This window comes from Xyrauchen texanus, chromosome 2, assembly GCF_025860055.1.
Source record: "Xyrauchen texanus isolate HMW12.3.18 chromosome 2, RBS_HiC_50CHRs, whole genome shotgun sequence".
NCBI lineage: Eukaryota > Metazoa > Chordata > Actinopteri > Cypriniformes > Catostomidae > Xyrauchen > Xyrauchen texanus.
The window spans coordinates 44,972,166-44,991,585 of record NC_068277.1 but is presented as its reverse complement, the minus strand read 5'-3'; the positions used below and the strand labels follow the sequence as shown (position 1 = coordinate 44,991,585).

Genomic DNA, 19,420 nt, shown 5'->3' with positions numbered 1-19,420 from the left:
AAATAATCCCCCCATTTAGTGGACAAAATGCACCAGATGGCTGGAGACAAAAGACTGTGCAAGATTGGGCACAACAAAAAACAAAAACAGTTTTTATTTGTCCATGTAATGCAATCAGGATGAAAATCAGCTTATCACAATGCTGATGGAAATCAAATGTCTGTTGGTCAATTGTGAAATATGCACCACAGTACTTTGACAATGACACGATAGTCCTGTTCTGTTCTTAAATTTTAAACGACAGGCTAAAATAATAATAAAAGACCACCATGCAATTTTAAGTTACTCATGGGAGAAGTTGCCTTGTTCTGAATAGAATCAAGAGAACAAATGATTCTGTCTTTAAGTTTTATTGACAAATGTGTACCTTTTCTCTGCAACGATGGCACAGAAGCTGCATATGATGTGACATTTAGGTGTATCTACACCGACTGTTTAAAGCTGCTCAGAGGTGGCAACATACATTCACACATCTATTTCAATTGCATAAATAATGTTGTGAGATTAATTTTTTTGAGTATCAAATTATGAATAGGCAATAGAAATATGAAATGAATGAAAATTTGTTGTCACTGTTACGTGCATGTTACATTATGCCCTCATATGACACATTTAAATATCATGGCTTGCTGGCTAACATGAAAATATATGTCTTTCACTTGCATTCTTAAAAAAATTTATCCATTTATCTTGTTTTGATCTTTACATCGTTTTGAACAAGAGATTAAGGAAAGGCACATAATAAAATAACACAAATATTTGTGACATAATATCCAACAACACCGTTTTAAAGCCTCACAAGGGAAAACAGAAGACTATAAAACAAATAATTATGGTAGTTGGTTAACTTATTTACTTGAAGTGGTTTCCTGTGAGTTTTAACACGACACAGGAAACTCATGAATATTCATGTTTACTCCGCCCAGTTCCACAGGAGGCGTGTGGTGTGACGTCACGCAGGGGCGGTATTGAGACGCCGGAAGTGCGTTGAGCACATGGCTAGCCGCCTCAAGAAGTAAACAATCCGAGTGTTCGCGTTAAATAGATGCATTTCATTTGGCTATCTTGACAGTGATCTTTGGCATGCGAAGTTTTAAATGTGACCGTTTAAGATGTCATGTGTTGGAAAAGTAGATGTGGCGAATTTTTACTGGTGTGGTTGTTGTAATGGGGATACGCTGCCAGTTTCATTTGAGCCGTATACACGGAACTTGTTTTTGTATCCGTCTACGCGCATTTAAATTTTTTATTATTATTTGTAACTTGCGCTAGACGGACGTGTGTAACTGTTACGCAGGGTAAATAAAAACGTCAACTTTAAAAGCGCGTTTCACTCTTTTTTCGAGATGTTTTACGTACAATTCCTCTATATGTAGCAGCTTTATTAAATATGTTTAAAAATGTACCATTCATGCATTCACATTTAGGATTTAATACACGCAGATATGGATTATGACATTGTTAGATATGCACAGTATGCACTTATGTTAGTGTGTAACCTTTGACCAGTCACATGAAAATGACGTTTTTTAAATATTTTCGGAAGCTTAAGCTCAAATGTCATTGGCATGATTCACGTCCGAGCATTGCCAGGTAAGACATTAATTGAACTGGTGTCTTGTTTAACTTTGTAAACTTAAGCAGAGCTGAAGTAGCTTGTCATCTACAGGAACTCCCTTAAACAGCGCAACTCACAGAGATCTCAGAGGAGGCATGTCGAGAGGCGGAAATATAATACCACCATGCACCTATAAGTCATAGGTGGTCGGTGAAATGTGGAATGTAAACACTTATGGTGTCAAAATATAAAAATAAAGTGTTTCTTGCATGCTGGAGGTATAACGACATTTATATAAAATTAAGGGGTTTTAGTACGGGTGCCTAGAAGGGTCATATCTAACATTAGTTTTCTAAAAACAAATGAACTAAAGGGATAGTTCACCCAAAACTGAAAATGCTCTTATCAGATGTGTGATCCCAGATGTGTGAGATGGCATGAGTTCTTTCTTCTGCACAACACAAACAAAGATTTTTAGAAGAACATTTCAGCTCTGTAGGTCCTTTCAATGCAAGTGACCAAAACTTTGAAGCTCCAAAAAGCAAATAAAGGCAGCATAAAACAGTACATTTGAATCCAGTGGTTTAATCCATGTCTTCTGAAGTGACCAAAATATAACTTCCTTTTCACTATGCATCTTGCTACTGCAGTCTCTAGGCATGATTATGATTTTAGGCATAATTACCCTTCCTCGTGCTTGATGCATGCAAGTTTGAAATAATTATCGCAAAGGAAAATGCTGATGTCAAGATTTATAGTGAAAAAGGACTTGTAATTTTGGACTGTTTTCACCCAAAATTGATTAGAGCACTTCAGAAGACATAAATTAAACTACTAGTTAAATTTTTATGCTGTCTTTATCTGCTTTTTGGAGCTTCAAATTTAATTCAGAAGAAGAACGTTACCATTCACTTGCATTCAAAGAACATACAGAGCTGAAATATTCTTCTAAACATATTTATTCATGTTCTGCAGAAGAGAGACAGTCACACATCTGGGAAGTCATGCATGTGAGTAAATGATGAGAGAATTTTTATTTTTGGGTGAGCTATCCCTTGATGGATCTGTAGATGAAATGACCTCAAACCAGGCTTTTTGGTCATTGTTATCTGGTAAAATTAATGGTTAATTATAGGTTTGTTTGTTTCTTCTTTTTTTGTCATTTGTATATCTGGCTAATTACAGATTATACTCTCTATAACAGGATGGAGTGATTACTGAAAACATGCATGATATTCCATACACCTTTGAGGTGGGTCCAGATGTGTGTGCCTCCTTGAAAGCTGTGTGTGCTGCTATTAGGGGCCTAATCCATCCTGGCCGCTTGGTGTACAGATTCTTTCAGCTGTGAACCAATCAGCGCTGGCCATTGCCCTGGCCTCAGGTATTTGCATGACTGTACAAGACATCAAGTATTTGACGTCAGTAATCTGACTTCATTATGAATATTTGAATTGAACAGGGCCTGGGTAGCTCAGTGAGTATTGATGCTGACTACCACCCCTGGAGTCGTGAGTTTGAATCCAGGGTGTCCTCCTTGGGTCTCCCAAGCAACCGAATTGGCCTGGTTGCTAAGGAGAGTAGAGTCATATGGGGTAACCTCCTTGTGGTTGCTATTAGTGGTTCTCGTTCTCAATGGGGCACGTGGTAAGTTGTGTGTGGATCACACAGAGTAGCATGATTCTCCACATGCTGGGACTGTCCGCGGTGTCATGCACAATGGGCCACGAGATAAGATGAGCGGATTGACTGTTTTAGAAGTGGAGGCAACTGAGACTTGTCCTCCACCACCCGAATTGAGGTCAGTAACTGCGCCACCATGAGGACATACTAAGCAGTGGGAATTGGGCATTCCAAATTGGGAGAAAATGGGATAAAAAAAGAAAAAAAGAATCTCCACCTCCTTAGGGCTAGATTTTATCCGCGCAGAGGGGTTTGTGTTTTTACATGTTGCAGATGAAGACTGTTAAATGGTTGCGCTGGTGAGCTGCTGCACTACCGCAGACGCATCGGAGCGAAGCACATTCAGATCTTTACAGAAATCAAGAAGAAGCACTGGTGGGATCAGATGACCTCAGGCAAACTGTTAGCATACTTAATTAAAGGTTTCCGGTTAAAACAAGTTAAGCTCTATTCACAGTATTTGTGTTATAATGTCAGCTACCACAGAAAACGTTTTTGACTTGTCACTCAGTCAGGTCTTACAATGGAAGTATAGCCATACAAACTTAAATTAATACTTCACCCCAAAAAAAATTCAAAAAGTCTGTCATCACCCTCATTTCATTATAAACCAGTATGATTTTTCAGTATTGAAGTCTTACAGTATGTAAGTTTCACAACTTAAAGAATACATTGTTATGAATATCCTGGCCTCTCTTTTCCATAATATGCAAGTAAATGAGGATTAGGAATGTTAAGATGAACCAAAATTACAGAAACGCACAATAAAAGTGGTTCAACTTACTTTCAAGATTTTTTTTAAAGCCACACAATAGCTTTGTGTGATGAATTAGACGATAGCATGTTTTGATAGCAAAATGATTTTCTATTGTAATCAATATTATGCAACAAATGCTGTCAATAGAGCTTTACTTGTATTGAATACTGAACAGAAATAATGGCAACTACAAGTTCACGCATAATGATAAGTCTGTCATTATGTACTAACCCTCATCCACTTTTGGCTAATACAGTGTGGTGGTTAATGTACACTCACCTAAAGGATTATTAGGAACACCATACTAATACTGTGTTTGACCCCCTTTTGCCTTCAGAACTGCCTTAATTCTACGTGGCATTGATTCAACAAGGTGCTGAAAGCATTCTTTAGAAATGTTGGCCCATATTGATAGGATAGCATCTTGCAGTTGATGGAGATTTGTGGGATGCACATCCAGGGCACGAAGCTCCCGTTCCACCACATCCCAAAGATGCTCTATTGGGTTGAGATCTGGTGACTGTGGGGGCCATTTTAGTACAGTGAACTCATTGTCATGTTCAAGAAACCAATTTGAAATGATTCGAGCTTTGTGACATGGTGCATTATCCTGCTGGAAGTAGCCATCAGAAGATGGGTACATGGTGGCCATAAAGGGATGGACATGGTCAGAAACAATGCTCAGGTAGGCCGTGGCATTTAAACGATGCCCATTTGGCACTAAGGGGCCTAAAGTGTGCCAAGAAAACATTCCCCACACCATTACACCACCACCACCAGCCTGCACAGTGGTAACAAGGCATGATGGATCCATGTTCTCATTCTGTTTACGCCAAATTCTGACTCTACCATCTGAATGCCTCAACAGAAATCGAGACTCATCGGACCAGGCAACATTTTTCCAGTCTTCAACTGTCCAATTTTGGTGAGCTCTTGCAAATTGTAGCCTCTTTTTCCTATTTGTAGTGGAGATGAGTGGTACCCGGTGGGGTCTTCTGCTGTTGTAGCCCATCCGCCTCAAGGTTGTGCGTGTTGTGGCTTCACAAATGCTTTGCTGCATACCTCGGTTGTAATGAGTGGTTATTTCAGGCAAAGTTGCTCTTCTATCAGCTTGAATCAGTCGGCCCATTGTCCTCTGACCTCTAGCATCAACAAGGCATTTTTGCCCACAGGACTGCCGCATACTGGATGTTTTGCCCTTTTCACACCATTCTTAATAAACCCTAGAAATGGTTGTGCGTGAAAATCCCAGTAACTGAGCAGATTGTGAAATACTCAGACCGGCCCGTCTGGCACCAACAACCATGCCACGCTCAAAATTGGTTAAATCACCTTTCTTTCCCATTCTGACATTCAGTTTGGAGTTCAGGAGATTGTCTTGACCAGGACCACACCCCTAAATGCATTGAAGCAACTGCCATGTGATTGGTTGATTAGATAATTGCATTAATGAGAAATTGAACAGGTGTTCCTAATAATCCTTTAGGTGACTGTATGTATTATTGGAAGGCAGTGAACCTATTTATATTTGGTATCACCTCAGGTGAGTGATCAGTGATAATGATGTTTCTGTGCTCATGCCCTAACGCCCTAACTTCAGATGTGAGTATAGCTGAGACAGCCCAAGCTGCTGAGATCTTCATTCCTGATGGACACATCATCACAGGTAACTGCATAATTTAATGTAAATCAGAATCACAGGGGTCTTGGTTTTACCTTTATTAAGCCAATCATTAAGATGTGATGCCACTCAGCATATCAAATTTTACTACACTAAACATTTGTCTTTACTGCTGAATGCACTGTTTTGTTCAGCATTAGGCCATACTGTGATTGATTCCTTAAAAAATCAGATCAGAGATATAGTATGCTATGCATGCTTGAATCACTCAACTCAGAACTCCTACGTTACAAACAAACCTTTATCTCATATGTCATCCTGACATTTATCTGCAGTTGCCTAACATCTCACAAACTGAAATCAAATCACACTAGCCCCACTGCTAAATAGAAACGACTTACTGTATATAAACATCACTTGTCGGGTATCTTTCAGTAATACGTTTATGATATAGAAAAACAAAAATTATTAATAGTAACCTGCCATGAAGGGTGGGGGTAGTGGGTTTGCTATGCAGTGATTAAATGAGATGAAATGGATATTCTGCTCTCTGGCTATTTTGATAAATGCTCAACAACACGTGTGCAGTGTTACACATGCATAAACACTTTCCAGGACTTTCATGCAGCCAGCATGCCATCTGAGTTAATAGGACTGCAACCATGTGTGTGCATAATCCAGGATTCATTAGTGTTAAAGGTATACTTGATGATAATTATTTTTCAGCAGCTGATACACGTACACTCTTAAACTCTCCTTGTCAACACATCTCAGTTCTCAGGCCCAGGCAAGGCCATGTGCTTTAAAGATTAAAGGGATAGATCACCCAAAAATGAAAATTCTCTCTTCATTTACTCACCTTCATGCCATCCCAGATGTGTATGATTTTTTTCTTCTGAACACAAACAAAGACACTTTGAAGCTCCAAATAGCAAATAAAGGCAGCATAAAAGTAATCCATAATTCCATATCACTCCAGTGATTTAATGCATGTCTTCTGAAGCGATCCAATTAGTTTTGGGTAAGAACAGGCTAAAATATAACATCTTTTTCACTGTACATCTTGCCATTATAGTCTCTAGGCACGATTGTGATTTCAAGATCGATTACACTTAGCAGCACTTGACGCATGCGCAGAGCGTAATCGCGCTTGATATCATGATTGCCAAGGAGACTGCTGATGTCTAGATTTACATTTACAAAATCTTTGTTTGTGTTCAGCAGAAGGAAAAAAAGTCATACACATCTGGGATGGCATGAGGGTGAGTAAATGAAGAGAGAATTTTCATTTTTGGATGAACTTATCTTTTTATATCCTATGGAGCCTAGCAACCTTGTGTGTAAGCGTTTACATGTGAGTTGTGCAGTATTTTAATGGCAATAGCCGCATTAAATTCAATTGTAAAAATAATTTCTACAGTTAGAAAGCCTCCTCTACCATTTTTCATGAATATTTAGTCCTGCCCCAAACTCACACCAATGTATATCAGCCAAAGTTACTGTGGTAGACAGGATGGGATGCTTCTAGGGGTGTAACGATTCATTGATCTGGATCGATGCATCAATCCAATAACCAACAATCCAGTGTTATCGATACAACATGTAAATATCGATATAGATTTTTTTTTAAGATGTACCTTTATTTTAATACTATCATGTCAGCCACATCCGTACGCATTTCCGTCAGGTGATGAAGCAACCTTATTACATTAATTTGACTTTATGAGTGCTAAATATGCTTCTCATGTGGGACACGGATGTGTCCATTGACAGGATCAGTGCGAGCATGTCAACATCAACCGGGCATTCCTTTAAAATGCGAGCTCTCCTGACAAAAGCAGAGCGGCTCACATACGTGATTAATTCGGGCTTCCATGGATATCTTTACACATGCGACCCATTTTACATGAGTATTTTTTATTTTAAAGTACCATGGAGAGGTTCAACCATGTGAAACTTATTGACAATGCAAATATTCCGAACAGAACGAGGGAAAGAGAAACATCTGCTCAGGTCCGGCATCAGTTATAAGTCTTTACACAAATACACATCAACACACTTACTAACATTTATGCAACACACTCTCATGGCAAAATCGTCAGGATTCCTACGTCTTTCCTAAATTTGTCTAATTCCTTTGAGAACGTTCGACTGCACTCGTTTGAATCCCTATGACTTTCACTACAGCCAATGTCATCGCTGGACATCGTTTACATCTAATACGTGACCATTACTTGCTTCTGTCACACACAACTTGCTTCATCATGTTTACACACTCTACTGATTGGTTAAGTTTAGATAATGGTTTGGGTTAGGGCATAATATTAATTAGCATGTCCTTAACACCTCCTGCGCAGAACTCACTTATTTCCGCATTAGACATCCAGGAATTTTCCAGCCGTACGAGTTTATGCGAAAAACATAATGCGAGACCATACGAAATAGCAAACTTGTAAGTTATGTACGACTTTTCATTCCTTACAGAATTGTGAAATTTACTGTAACAGAACTGTGTAAGTTGTAGCCAAGAAAACCGAAAGATAGCACAGATAGTTGGAAACAAGTCAAGGGTATCTAAGTACTTTGAATTGGATAAAATTGAAAAATAAGCTGTAATCAAACGATTGATGATCACTTTTGTGAGTTTTTTTTTTATTACAGATTATTATCTGTATAATTGTTTTCAACATCTGAAGTACCTTATTTTGTTGTGGATGTGTATACTATATTTGCACTTTTCAGAGAGCTCAATAAAATATTCAAATTATAATTGGTTGCATTTGAGGGCAAATACAAATTTAATTGATTGTGTAAAATAGGCACATAAAATCTGAATATCGATCGCAGGGCCCTGAATCAAATCAAAATCATATCATGCCAGACTTTGAAGTATCGGCACAAATTGGATCGCAGCCCAAGAGAATCGATATAAAATCGTATCACGATGAAACGTCTGATTTACACCCCTAGATGCTTCAAACCTCTGTATTACTTTATGTGGAACACTAAAGGAGATTTAAGGTAGAATGTGAGCCTCAGACACCAAAATGAAAGTGAATGGTGACTGAGACTCACATTCTTCTTAAAATCTCCTTTGGTATTTTCCAAAGAAGAAAGAAAGTCATATGGTTTTGGAACATTGAAAAAATAATAATAATAACCCCCTTTAAAGAGAGTAGAGTCTTTTTTTTTTGGCTCTAGTGGTTGCCCTATGTGAGCAGACGGCCTACTTCCTGCCCTGCCTCAGAACCAATGGCCTTGTATGGGCTAATATAGACACCAGCACTGCCAGCTATTTTAAATCCCACATCCAGATGGCTGGTGATCATGGAAGGCCATAAACATAGGCATGAAAACCAGGCCCAGCCTACTCTGCCACTGCCCTGCTGCCTGTTTTGGATTTCTGCCTATTGCCTTCCTTAGTTCTGATCCATTGGTCTGGGGAAGCTGTCAGATGGAGGATGAGGCACATTCTGCCAGAATCCTCATTACAATGAAGGAACAACATGTTTTTGTATTTTTATGCATGCATCAAGCAGAAAGAAACACAAATGTCCTCACACCCATGTTTTGCTGCCTGTTTCTGTCTGAACACACAATGATTTATGTATTTATGTAAAGAAGCAAAATGCTACCTTGTGTGCAAATTATCACTGCTCTCTGTTTATCAGAGGTCACCCAGTCTGTTAAAATCCCAGTTTTCATCGGTTCTGGTGTAACTCATAGCAATGTGGAGCACTACCTTCAGGCAGCTGCCATGATCACTGCCTCCCACTTTAAGAAAGGAGACTACTGGGCAAATGGATACAGACAGAGTGAAATGTCTCATGGGGAAGATGCACAAACTTAGAGAATGTCAAGGCAAATCATTTAGGACAAAGTACATTGCATGTTAGCATCAAATCTTTTTGATAATTAAAATAGTATAGATAAAGAAAACAGCTATGTGAAGATAAATTCTCTATTTATTGTGTTTTACAAGATTTTAACAAATGCATTCCTGAAGATAGAAAATAAACAACACAAAAAATAGCATTTATATACATACAAAGTCAAATAATAACAATAAGTGTAACAAAATGTATCACAGCATAACATAATCATATTTTGTCACTTTGGAAGTAAATCACTTATTCCAACATATAGCTTTTTCATGTCAGTAATATTAAGCAGCTAATGTAAAAATTACATTGCCTAGCTTTAACACTGATTTATTTATTTTTTTAGCATTTTCTTTTACATTTATTTAAGCATTATTCTTGCAACAGTCACAGCTAAACTAAATCAGAAGCACAAAAACTGTATTACATTGTTTCATTTCAAAATAGAAAAGGACTAAATAAAATACTAAAGGACCACTAATGCATGTGCCTATATTTTAAGTCCATGTTTTGTATCAACATACTGTATTTTTCCAACACACAGTTTTCAGTTATTTCAGTGTCAGACTGACAGTGAGAATTTTTTTATGTTATTGGTTAAATAGCACCACACTGCATTTAAACTTTGAACAGTAACAGTCTCACAGGGATATGGTTTCATGGCATGATATGCAAATGTGCCCCATAAAACAAAAGACAATTCATACAGCAAAAGCCTGTATGTTCAGTGGTATCAGATGTAAATACATATATATTTGACTAAATCTCAGTAGTTGTACAGGCGCTGTGTGGGCTGTTTGAAGTAGCCAAAGCGGCGATCGGAAGGGGAAAATCGAGTTTGTATAAGGTTTTTCCTGTTGAGGGCGCCACGGTTCATTTTCCTGTGCTCATTATAGACTCTGGCACGCTGCACTGAGAGCAGAATGGTGCTGCAGGGCAAGGGGCTGCCCCATGCAGCTAACCGCCAAGAAACATGACGTCTGAGTGGCACAGGCCTAAAGGGCAAGATTGTCAAATCACAAGCCAACATAAGTACAGTTAGAACTTGGAAATATAAGTTACATGTCAGTGTGACATCATAGGACTTGTTTTCCTCCAGTTATTTGTGTGTGACAGTCATGTTTTTGCCTGAAACTATAAATCTCATACATATAGATATTAAATCCTTTTTATTAAAAAATATGATGTAGCTGATTGTTCCCTGTGACATTTTATTTAAACTGAACACCTTAAATGTTGCTTAATACATTACATGCCGAGTTCTAGGTACTGCACAAGGCCAAAAATATCTAATCAGCCTTAGAGGGATAGTTTGACCAAAGATTTAAATTCTCTCATCCTACCCTCATGCCATCCAAAATGTGTATGACTTTCTTTCTTCTGCTTAACACAAATGAATATTTTTAGAAGAATATCTCAACTCTGGATGTCCAAAAAAGTGAATGGTGACTAGAAATGTGAAGCTCCAAAAAGCATTTAAAGACAGCATAAAAGTAATCCATGTCATCAGAAGTAATATGATAGGTGTGACTGAAAAACTGATTCAAATTTAAGTCCTTTTGTACTATAAATTCTCCTACCTGCCCAGTATGGGGCAATAAGCACAAATAAAAGAATGTGAAAGTGGAGAATTTCAAAATGTTTTGTTTAGGAGTAATATTTTGGATTTGGTATGATTTGTTTGACCACTTCTTTATTTTGATTATATTTTTGTTTTGTTTGAAGTGTAATTTGAATTTAGAATTATTTTTGGTTTAATTATTTTGTGTTTCAATAAATTAATAGAATTTTTCAAAAATCAATGCCGACCGGTAGAAGTGATGTGCGTGCCGATACAATCACTGTTAATAATAGCCATGATTTGTGTGTCAGTAGAAGAAAACTTGCATTCTCTGTAATTTAACAGAGCCTACATCCATATTTGTACCACATGTTCCATGTGTATAAAAGGATTTACCAAGGATGCACAACATAATGGAAATCCATATTTGTATTCTTCCCATTCATTTCATAGATTCTATTTACACCAACAAATTCTTATGAATGTACTGTCTTTGTTTATATCGCTGGTGCTTGACAATGGGAATGGACTGTATAACAGAGCGGAGACGGTGCCGGAGAAGAACATCCATTGACCCAATTAGCACCTTGTGCCCACTATTTCGCCAAACCTATGTGTGCCTAGACTTAGCGCACGCTTAAACGAAAATACTAACACTTCTTGACCATGCCAATCGTCTTTGCGCTTATGAGTTTTGATCTGTGCTTAATGCTTGGGTGCTTAAATTAGGGCCCATGTATTTAACCACTGGAGTCATATGGATGACTTTTATACTGCCTTTAAATGCATTTTAGACCCTAAAAGTTCTGGCCACCATTCACTTGCATTGTATGGACCTACAGAGCTGAAATATTCTACTTAAAATCCTCATTTGTGTTCTGCAGAAGAAAAAAGTCATACATCTGGGATGACATGAGGGTGAGTAAAGGATGAGAGAATTTTCATTTTTAGGTGAACTATCACTTTAAAACATACCTCGCCATGTCCTCCACTTCATCAGAAGCGAGGTCTTCCTCAGGTATCTGGTATACAGATATGCTGGGGTGCTCGATCAACAGGTTCTCAAGAATGTTTGCCTCAGCTGAGCCAAGTGACTGGTTCTCTACACAGGAAGCAGAAAATAATTTAAACGAAAACACTTATGGCAACACAAAAGCATGGGTTCAAATCAAGGTTGGGGATGAGCCAGAGAGAAACTTGAGATGCCATATCACCAGTGGCCCAGTTCAGTCTTTAATAAATATCTGTCAAATGGGAATTAGAAATTATTCTTACACTTTATCTGGGATAGCATTGGTTCAGGATTAACATCAACAACCCTGTTTTACAGGACTTTCTATATTACATTCTTAAACCACAGTAGATCAAAACCAAAGAACTTACCATTTATCTTTATAATAACCCAGTCGCCATCTTCAAACTCTAAGAGGTTTGCACAGTCATCAGTCTCCACTGCAACATCACTGTCCTTTTCTGCGCTGCCCACAAATTGTGCGATGAGTTTAGCAAACATTTCAGATTGTGTGATCTGTAAAAACAAAAGCGATAAAGAGTTATGTTGCCCTCTAGAGGAATCCACATTAATTGCAATGTTATAATATTTATAATTATTATAATGCAACAAGCTTTCTCCTTTTCTTTTCTCCCTTTTCTTTCTTTCTCTTTCTGTCTTTTCTTTTTTGTTTGTATGTTTCCTTCTTTCTTTCCTTTTATTTCTTGTTCGTTTGCTTGTTTGTTCCTTTCTTTCTTTTGCTGTTTACATTTGTTGCAGTAGGTTTAAAATGCCACACTAGATATTGGAGACGGCCTTGCATGACCTTAAATGTAAATTTATGTCCTGCTGCACTGATACAACATGCACTTGGCACGTATCAGGTGGTCAGACGGAGACACAATGTTCCTTTCCACAGATGATTTATTTTAACATTGTCTGGAATGCCTTCCTTAATTTAGACAACATTCAAACACGAATCAGAGCATTAATAGGCTCTTGGTAGAGGTTCATATTTGTAACATAACCCCCCCCCCCAAAAAACCCAAGTTGTCTGAAGACGTAATTATTTTGCTAACTGATTTTTAGATGCCCAACGTACAAACACAACCTTAAAAACATAACTACAACCTAACAGGAATGCATCCTCATTTATATATATTTCATAAATGTCCATTTATTTTACATCCGGTGCCACGTAAGACAATACAATTTAAAGCACAGATTTTTTCAACGGATCTTATTTGAAAACAAGTTGCTCGTTTCTTTGCACGGTATACCTCTTGATATCTCTTTTACCACATCAGTCAAAAATAATCCCTATTAGCCTGTTTATTGTCAATAATGCGATAGCCTACTAAAATGATCGTCCGTAACCAACTGAAATCGTGAAGTGGGACAGGAAGGAGTGATCAGCTGTAGTCCTGACCATAAAGTGTCTTGTTTACAAAAGCTGACTGTAGGTTTACTAATATTCAAATAGTTCTGCGAGCTGAACATTGATAATCATAACAATAATCATAAATATGGACAGATTAACAGGCTACGAATGATATCAAGAAACAATACGATAATAAAATGTATTCCCCCATCGACCTGTTAGTATAGCTATCTGTTCTCCTTCAGAAAGCTTGAAGGATCCTTTTAATTTACTTCAATTCAATGTAGTGTTCAAACTAAAAACAACAACAACAACAAACTGAAGTTAACTGCACGGACACAAGAAATATTGCACAGGTTATTGCTAATCGAATATAAATGTGACATTTCAGGATATGGTGAAAGCTACTAAATGAACTTTCGGGTTTCCTACCTTAATAGCTGTCAAAAAGTTGTTTCTGTTTGTGTAAATGCCTTTTGTTTGTATAAATTGTGTCGAAGTTGCTCTCTCTGTGTACAGTCTAGACTTGTTTATGTACTCGAAGCTCCTCCCCCTTGTTCTCGACTGTACTTCACCGACGTCATCAAGCCCCACCCATAAGTCTGTGGTATTCGCTCATGCGGAAGTTCTTGTTTACTAGCAGCCTATCTAACAGGTGTTCACAGACAAATAGGGTACAGCGGGGCTAAAGACATGCACACCTTAAGGAAAATATGCTTTTTTTTCTAACAAAAACTTAATCACCTTGAACAAAACTGAATATGACAAATTAGACCTTTGACTCAAAACACATTTCAGGGATTCTTATTAGCAACATAAATATGCAACAGTTTAAATGTAATTTAAATTTTAAAGGAAAGTACTGTGGTAGTTGTTGTTGCTTTTTAGTGTTTTGGAAGAAAATTAAATCAAAAATGTCTTTTACACCAATGAAAAACAGTGATCTATTCTGCAAATATTGACTGAATATTGGCTTTATTGCCAGGTATGCTTACACATACAAGGAATTTGTCTTGGTGACAGGAGCTTCCAGTGTACAAAAAATGCAATATAACAAGACAGAGATAATAATACAAAATACATAAAATTGAATAGAAAATAAAGTATATATAGAACACAATATAAATATATATATATATATATACACACATATATACATAGCCTACATACCTGGTGCAAATCTAAATGCAAATCTGTTATATACAGTGCAAGGGAATAATTGCAGAATAGGTCGGATGTGTTGGATGAGTATAAAAAAAACTAGACTGTGAACTGCACATAATTATTGCTCAATGAAAGAGTTTTACATCCCACCTTCATCTTGAATGACTATAACTCTCTATATATAACTCATTAGTAATTGCATAGATTGTGATAGATAGAATATGAGAGATCGACGTCAGCTCAAACGGAAACACATAGAAAACATCCACATGCTGTACAAACGTCTTTTAATAACACGCTTTCGTCTAATGTGGCCCTCTAGAGGAGAAGTTTAGGACCGCACACACTGAATGCATTACCAAAAAACTCAGCTGTCTACAAATGCCAATTCTTCATTTGACTCGTGCATCTCTGATATCAAACTAACACAAAGAACCTTTACAGACTTCCTTTTACGAGAAACATTTCATTTTATAGCTAGGCATCTGATGACAGGATCTGCTAAATATCAGTTCTAATAGTCAGAATGAGCTCAATCGCTGAGTGTGAAATTATAGTGAGTTCATATTAACATTGTTAGCATAACCACATCAGCCTCAACACACAGCATATTTAGAACAGAGTTGAGTGCGGAAGTGTTGGGTAATGCCATCACACACACTGACACTTCCATACTGGTTTTTCGGTACTTTGACAGCATCTGCAGTTGGCTAAAGAAAACAAGGTAATCTGTAAAATCAAGTTTTATGCAAGCAAATAATGTACGAAGTGAAATTAGTTTACCTACAATAGCCTACGGCCTATTTTGATTTTGGAGGCTGAAATTGTGTACTCGTTTTGTACTAAATGAGATATCTTTTTCTGTTTTTACTTTCGTTTTTGCCATGTTCGCTTACAGAATGTGTTGAACAGAATAGTAGCTATAGGCATCTCATGTGAAGTGATTTAATATGGAAATGCAATTAGGCCTACCTTGCGCATTTATATACGAATATCAACTATTTAAAAAAAAAAAAAAATTCTGTCTTCAAAAGTGAATGGGCAACACGTTGGCTAAAATGCTTGCAGTTTTTGTTGCATGTGGTATTAAAATGTGCTTTTCTCGTCTTCTTGTTTATGCGCGAAAGGGCAGTTTAGTCGTGTTTATTGTTTTTGGTGTTTGACTCCAGATTTGTCTTCACGTCACAATGAGCTGTCGAATGGATGACGTCATTGGTCTTTGCTGTGAAGTCTCAGCACGCAAGAACATAAAAGCAGCAGTGAAGAACTCTGGAAAGGGAGCTGCAGCAGCTGGCGGGAGTGCATTTGTAGGGGGACTGGTTGGAGGGCCAGTCGGTATAGCTGTTGGTAAGCCCATGCATCTGTGTTCTTGCAATCCGCAAACTTTCATCTACTTTTACAAGTGTTGGAATTGTGTCTGAGCTCTTGGGTTGTCTCCTTAAAGGGATAGTTCACCCAAAAATGAAAATTCTTCCTTTACTCACCCACAAGCCATCCAAAATGTGGATAACTTTCTTTGTTCTGCTGAACACAAATGAAGATTTTTTAGAAGAATATCTCCATATAATGCAAGCAACTGTAATCAAAATGTTGAAGCTCCAAAAAGCACACAAAGGCAGCATAATAATAATCCATATGACTTCAGTGGTTAAATCCATAAGAAAACGACTACTATTTAAGTCTTTTTTTTTTTTTTTTTTTACTGTAAATCTCCACTTTCACTTTCTTCCTCTTTTCTTTTTGGCAATTCGCATTCTTCGTGGATATCGCCACCTATTGGTCAGGGCTGGTCAAAGCTGAAGATTTATTGAAAAATATTTATCTGTTTCTCACATATACTCATGTCGCTTCTGAAAAAAATGCATGAAACTACTGTATTGTATGGATTTCTTTTATTCTGCTCTGGGTGATTTCTGAAGTTTCAAAGTTCTGGTCACCATTCACTTTCATTGTGAGGACCTACATAGCTGAAATATTCTTCTAAAAATCTTTGTTTGTGTTCAGCAGAAGCAAGAAAGACATTCACAAAAGGAATGGCATGAGGGTGATGAGTAAATGATGAGAAGTTTCATTCTTGGATGAACTATCCCTTTGAAACCAACTACAACCTACACTGTGGACGTGTTAAGAATTTTCAGATAGAAAAAAATCACATATTAATTAAATGGTATATCAAAACAGATAATGAATAGTGTTTAGTGCATTATCAGGGGGAACATAATAATAGCACAATAGTGATATAACACTATTTGTAATAACCTAGTTATTCTACAGTTCAAAATGCCTTTAATGTAAAAGCTTACCCTGTATATGTATGCCCCTATTATACTTTCTCTAGGTGGTGCTTTGGGAGGTCTCTTGGGAAGTTGGATGACCAGTGGCCAATTCAGACCTCTTCCTGAAATCATAATGGAGCTGCCTCGTAAACTCCAGGAGAAACTGTACTCTGATGTATTGGCAGCACTGGGCACACTGGACTGGACTGACCTTGCTAACCTCATTGCTCTTGTTAATGGGAATTCTTCTTTGCATGGGCAAGTGCTTTCAGCTATACTCACTTATGCCACAAAAGAGCTGAGGGCTGAAGTGCAGTATGGAGACTGACCACCAGAGGGCCAGTCATGTTGTAAAGGATTAGTTCACCCACAATGTTAAATTCTGTCATAATTTACTCAACCTAATGCCGTTCAAAACCCACATGGCTTTCTGTCTTCAGTGGAACACAAAAGTAGAAGTTATAAAGAATGTAAGAGCCCTGTTTTCCACAAGCATACAGTATATTATAGGTGTCATAAAAGTAGTCATGACTCATGCACTATATTCCAAGTGTTCTGAAATCATACGATAGTTTTGCGTGAGGAGCAGACTGAAATATACAAGTTGATAACCACTGATAATCTTTCCCTCCATCATAGCTCTAAAAATTTTATTTGGCAATATTTGACAATCTTTGACACTTATGTATATGATACGCTTTAAATACATAAATGACAGAAATTAAATTGTTTTGGGTTAACTAACCCTTTAAGAAAAACTATGCAATTTATTTATTTTTCTGGGAAGCATTTAGGGGGGCTGTTGACTTTGGTTATATTTTGATTGATTTTGCTTCAGCATAAGTATACTCATATGTGTTAGGGTACTTATGGTTGACTCCTGTTTGCTCTGTATATGTCAATGTGTTTTGATGTCACATACTATTGGGAAGGGAGACCAGGGATGAAACCCTGGGTTAGTTCTAACAGCATAGTTTAAGGTGAGAAAGTGTTTTTATTTATTTATTCTAGATTTATATTAAATCATCATATTTTTAGAAGTTAGAAATAAACAGTCAGGAGGGTTTGGGCAGAAAAGACAACATTAAAGTCTGGAAAATCAGTTAGGTTTAGTAAATTAACCTTATTTATAGGTCTTGAATGGGATGGGTTCTTGAACATGTTTTTATGTTTACATCACATTAGGAAAATATACCGTATATCTCACAAGAATTGCAAAGACATATATTTGGTTCATGTGCATATCATGTATTTGCTGCTGGAACTCTGCTTGCTTTTTGTAGGGACTCTTCTTCATCGTCATCATATCAACATGATCCTTTTTTATACAGTTATCCTTTTGTAACCAAATGTTAAAAAACTACCAAACTTGTGCGTAATCCATGGTTATTGTAATAATGCAGGTTATTTCTGTGGATAAATCTCTACCACGGTGTGGATTAATGCTTTAAAAATGTTATGATTTAAAAGCCCAGTCATGTTAATATAATTAATTTGTTTATTGTTTATAATTTGTAAAATCGCTAGAATTTATTTGTATATTCGATTAATCACAATTAATTAATTGGGACACCATGTAATTAATTCGATTAAAAATGTTAATCGATTGGCAGCCCTAATTTAGATTGTAGCCTATAGTTATGAAATGTTTGCCAAATAAATGCAGAAGTCAAATATCACTATACACTACAAATATTGGTTATAGGGGGAGACCGGGGCTAGTTGTCACATGGAGAAATTCTCACATGGGCTATATTTCAGTTGCCATTTGGTTTTGATTCAAACGTCCAATTACACAAATGTTTATTTTCTCTAGCAGTGGTTCATCATGTTGCTTTCAAACACATATGGCAAAACCCTCTTATATAGGCCTATATGGTACCATCCTATTCTTGTAATTGATGATAAGTGAACACAATAAAACCATAGTGGTGTCAATGTGTGTTTCCTGAATTGTATCTTTTTTCCTGGGCAATATTGTTGGACATGTTCAATAGCTTTGTTTTTAGTAGTAAGGTATATGTCTATAAAGAATAGACTTTCAAAAATAAATCTACCATGACAAGTATTCACATTTAAAAGTGTGATAACTAGCCCCAGCGTCACTTAATATCCTCCTGTTTGTGATTGTGTACAATTTTTTTTTAATAAATGATACGGGTTGTCATCTGAAACCAGCATGTCTCTGTAAATGTCCCTGTTACGTTCCAGAACGTTATTTGTTTTGTTAATGTTGAGTACATTCATGTTCCCTATCGAGAGGTCTCTCCTATTGCGTAAGTAGCTTACGCTATGGGAAAACTCAGTTTCTCGAGAAATATTGAAGTCTTTATGTAAAACGCATTGCAGCTGCACAGCAGACAGCGATGAGCGAGGCAGCTCGGTCATTGGCTGTGCCGCGGCAACTGCTCGAACCAATGACGGGGCGACTGCCTCGCGTTCGCGCGCTCAGAACCTGCCGAAATTAGCATAGGCAGGCTATATAATGGGCACCCCGTCATGCGAGTTCCTTTAGATTTAATCTCCTTCAGCAAAGACCTTCTCTTC

General features: G+C 37.3%; 2 protein-coding genes and 1 pseudogene across 2 annotated transcripts; 2 read left to right on the top strand and 1 right to left on the bottom strand.

Annotated features, from left to right (window-relative positions):
- Positions 1-1,529: 1,529 nt before the first annotated feature.
- LOC127655393 (uncharacterized protein F13E9.13, mitochondrial-like) lies at positions 1,530-9,608 on the top strand (annotated as a pseudogene).
- Positions 9,574-14,004, bottom strand: si:ch211-260e23.9 (uncharacterized protein LOC555795 homolog). Its single transcript, XM_052154048.1, has 4 exons — positions 13,866-14,004; positions 12,445-12,589; positions 12,037-12,163; positions 9,574-10,495 (listed from the first exon to the last, which is right to left on the bottom strand). Exons 2-4 carry the CDS (start codon positions 12,572-12,574, stop codon positions 10,267-10,269), a joined length of 486 nt encoding a protein of 161 aa, XP_052010008.1. The 5' UTR covers positions 12,575-12,589; positions 13,866-14,004; the 3' UTR covers positions 9,574-10,266.
- Positions 14,005-15,107: 1,103 nt separating this feature from the next.
- LOC127662748 (protein C19orf12 homolog) lies at positions 15,108-19,028 on the top strand. Its single transcript, XM_052154057.1, has 3 exons — positions 15,108-15,321; positions 15,767-15,944; positions 16,936-19,028. The coding sequence occupies exons 2-3, from the start codon at positions 15,785-15,787 to the stop codon at positions 17,199-17,201; spliced, it is 426 nt and encodes a 141-aa protein (XP_052010017.1). The 5' UTR covers positions 15,108-15,321; positions 15,767-15,784; the 3' UTR covers positions 17,202-19,028.
- Positions 19,029-19,420: the final 392 nt, after the last annotated feature.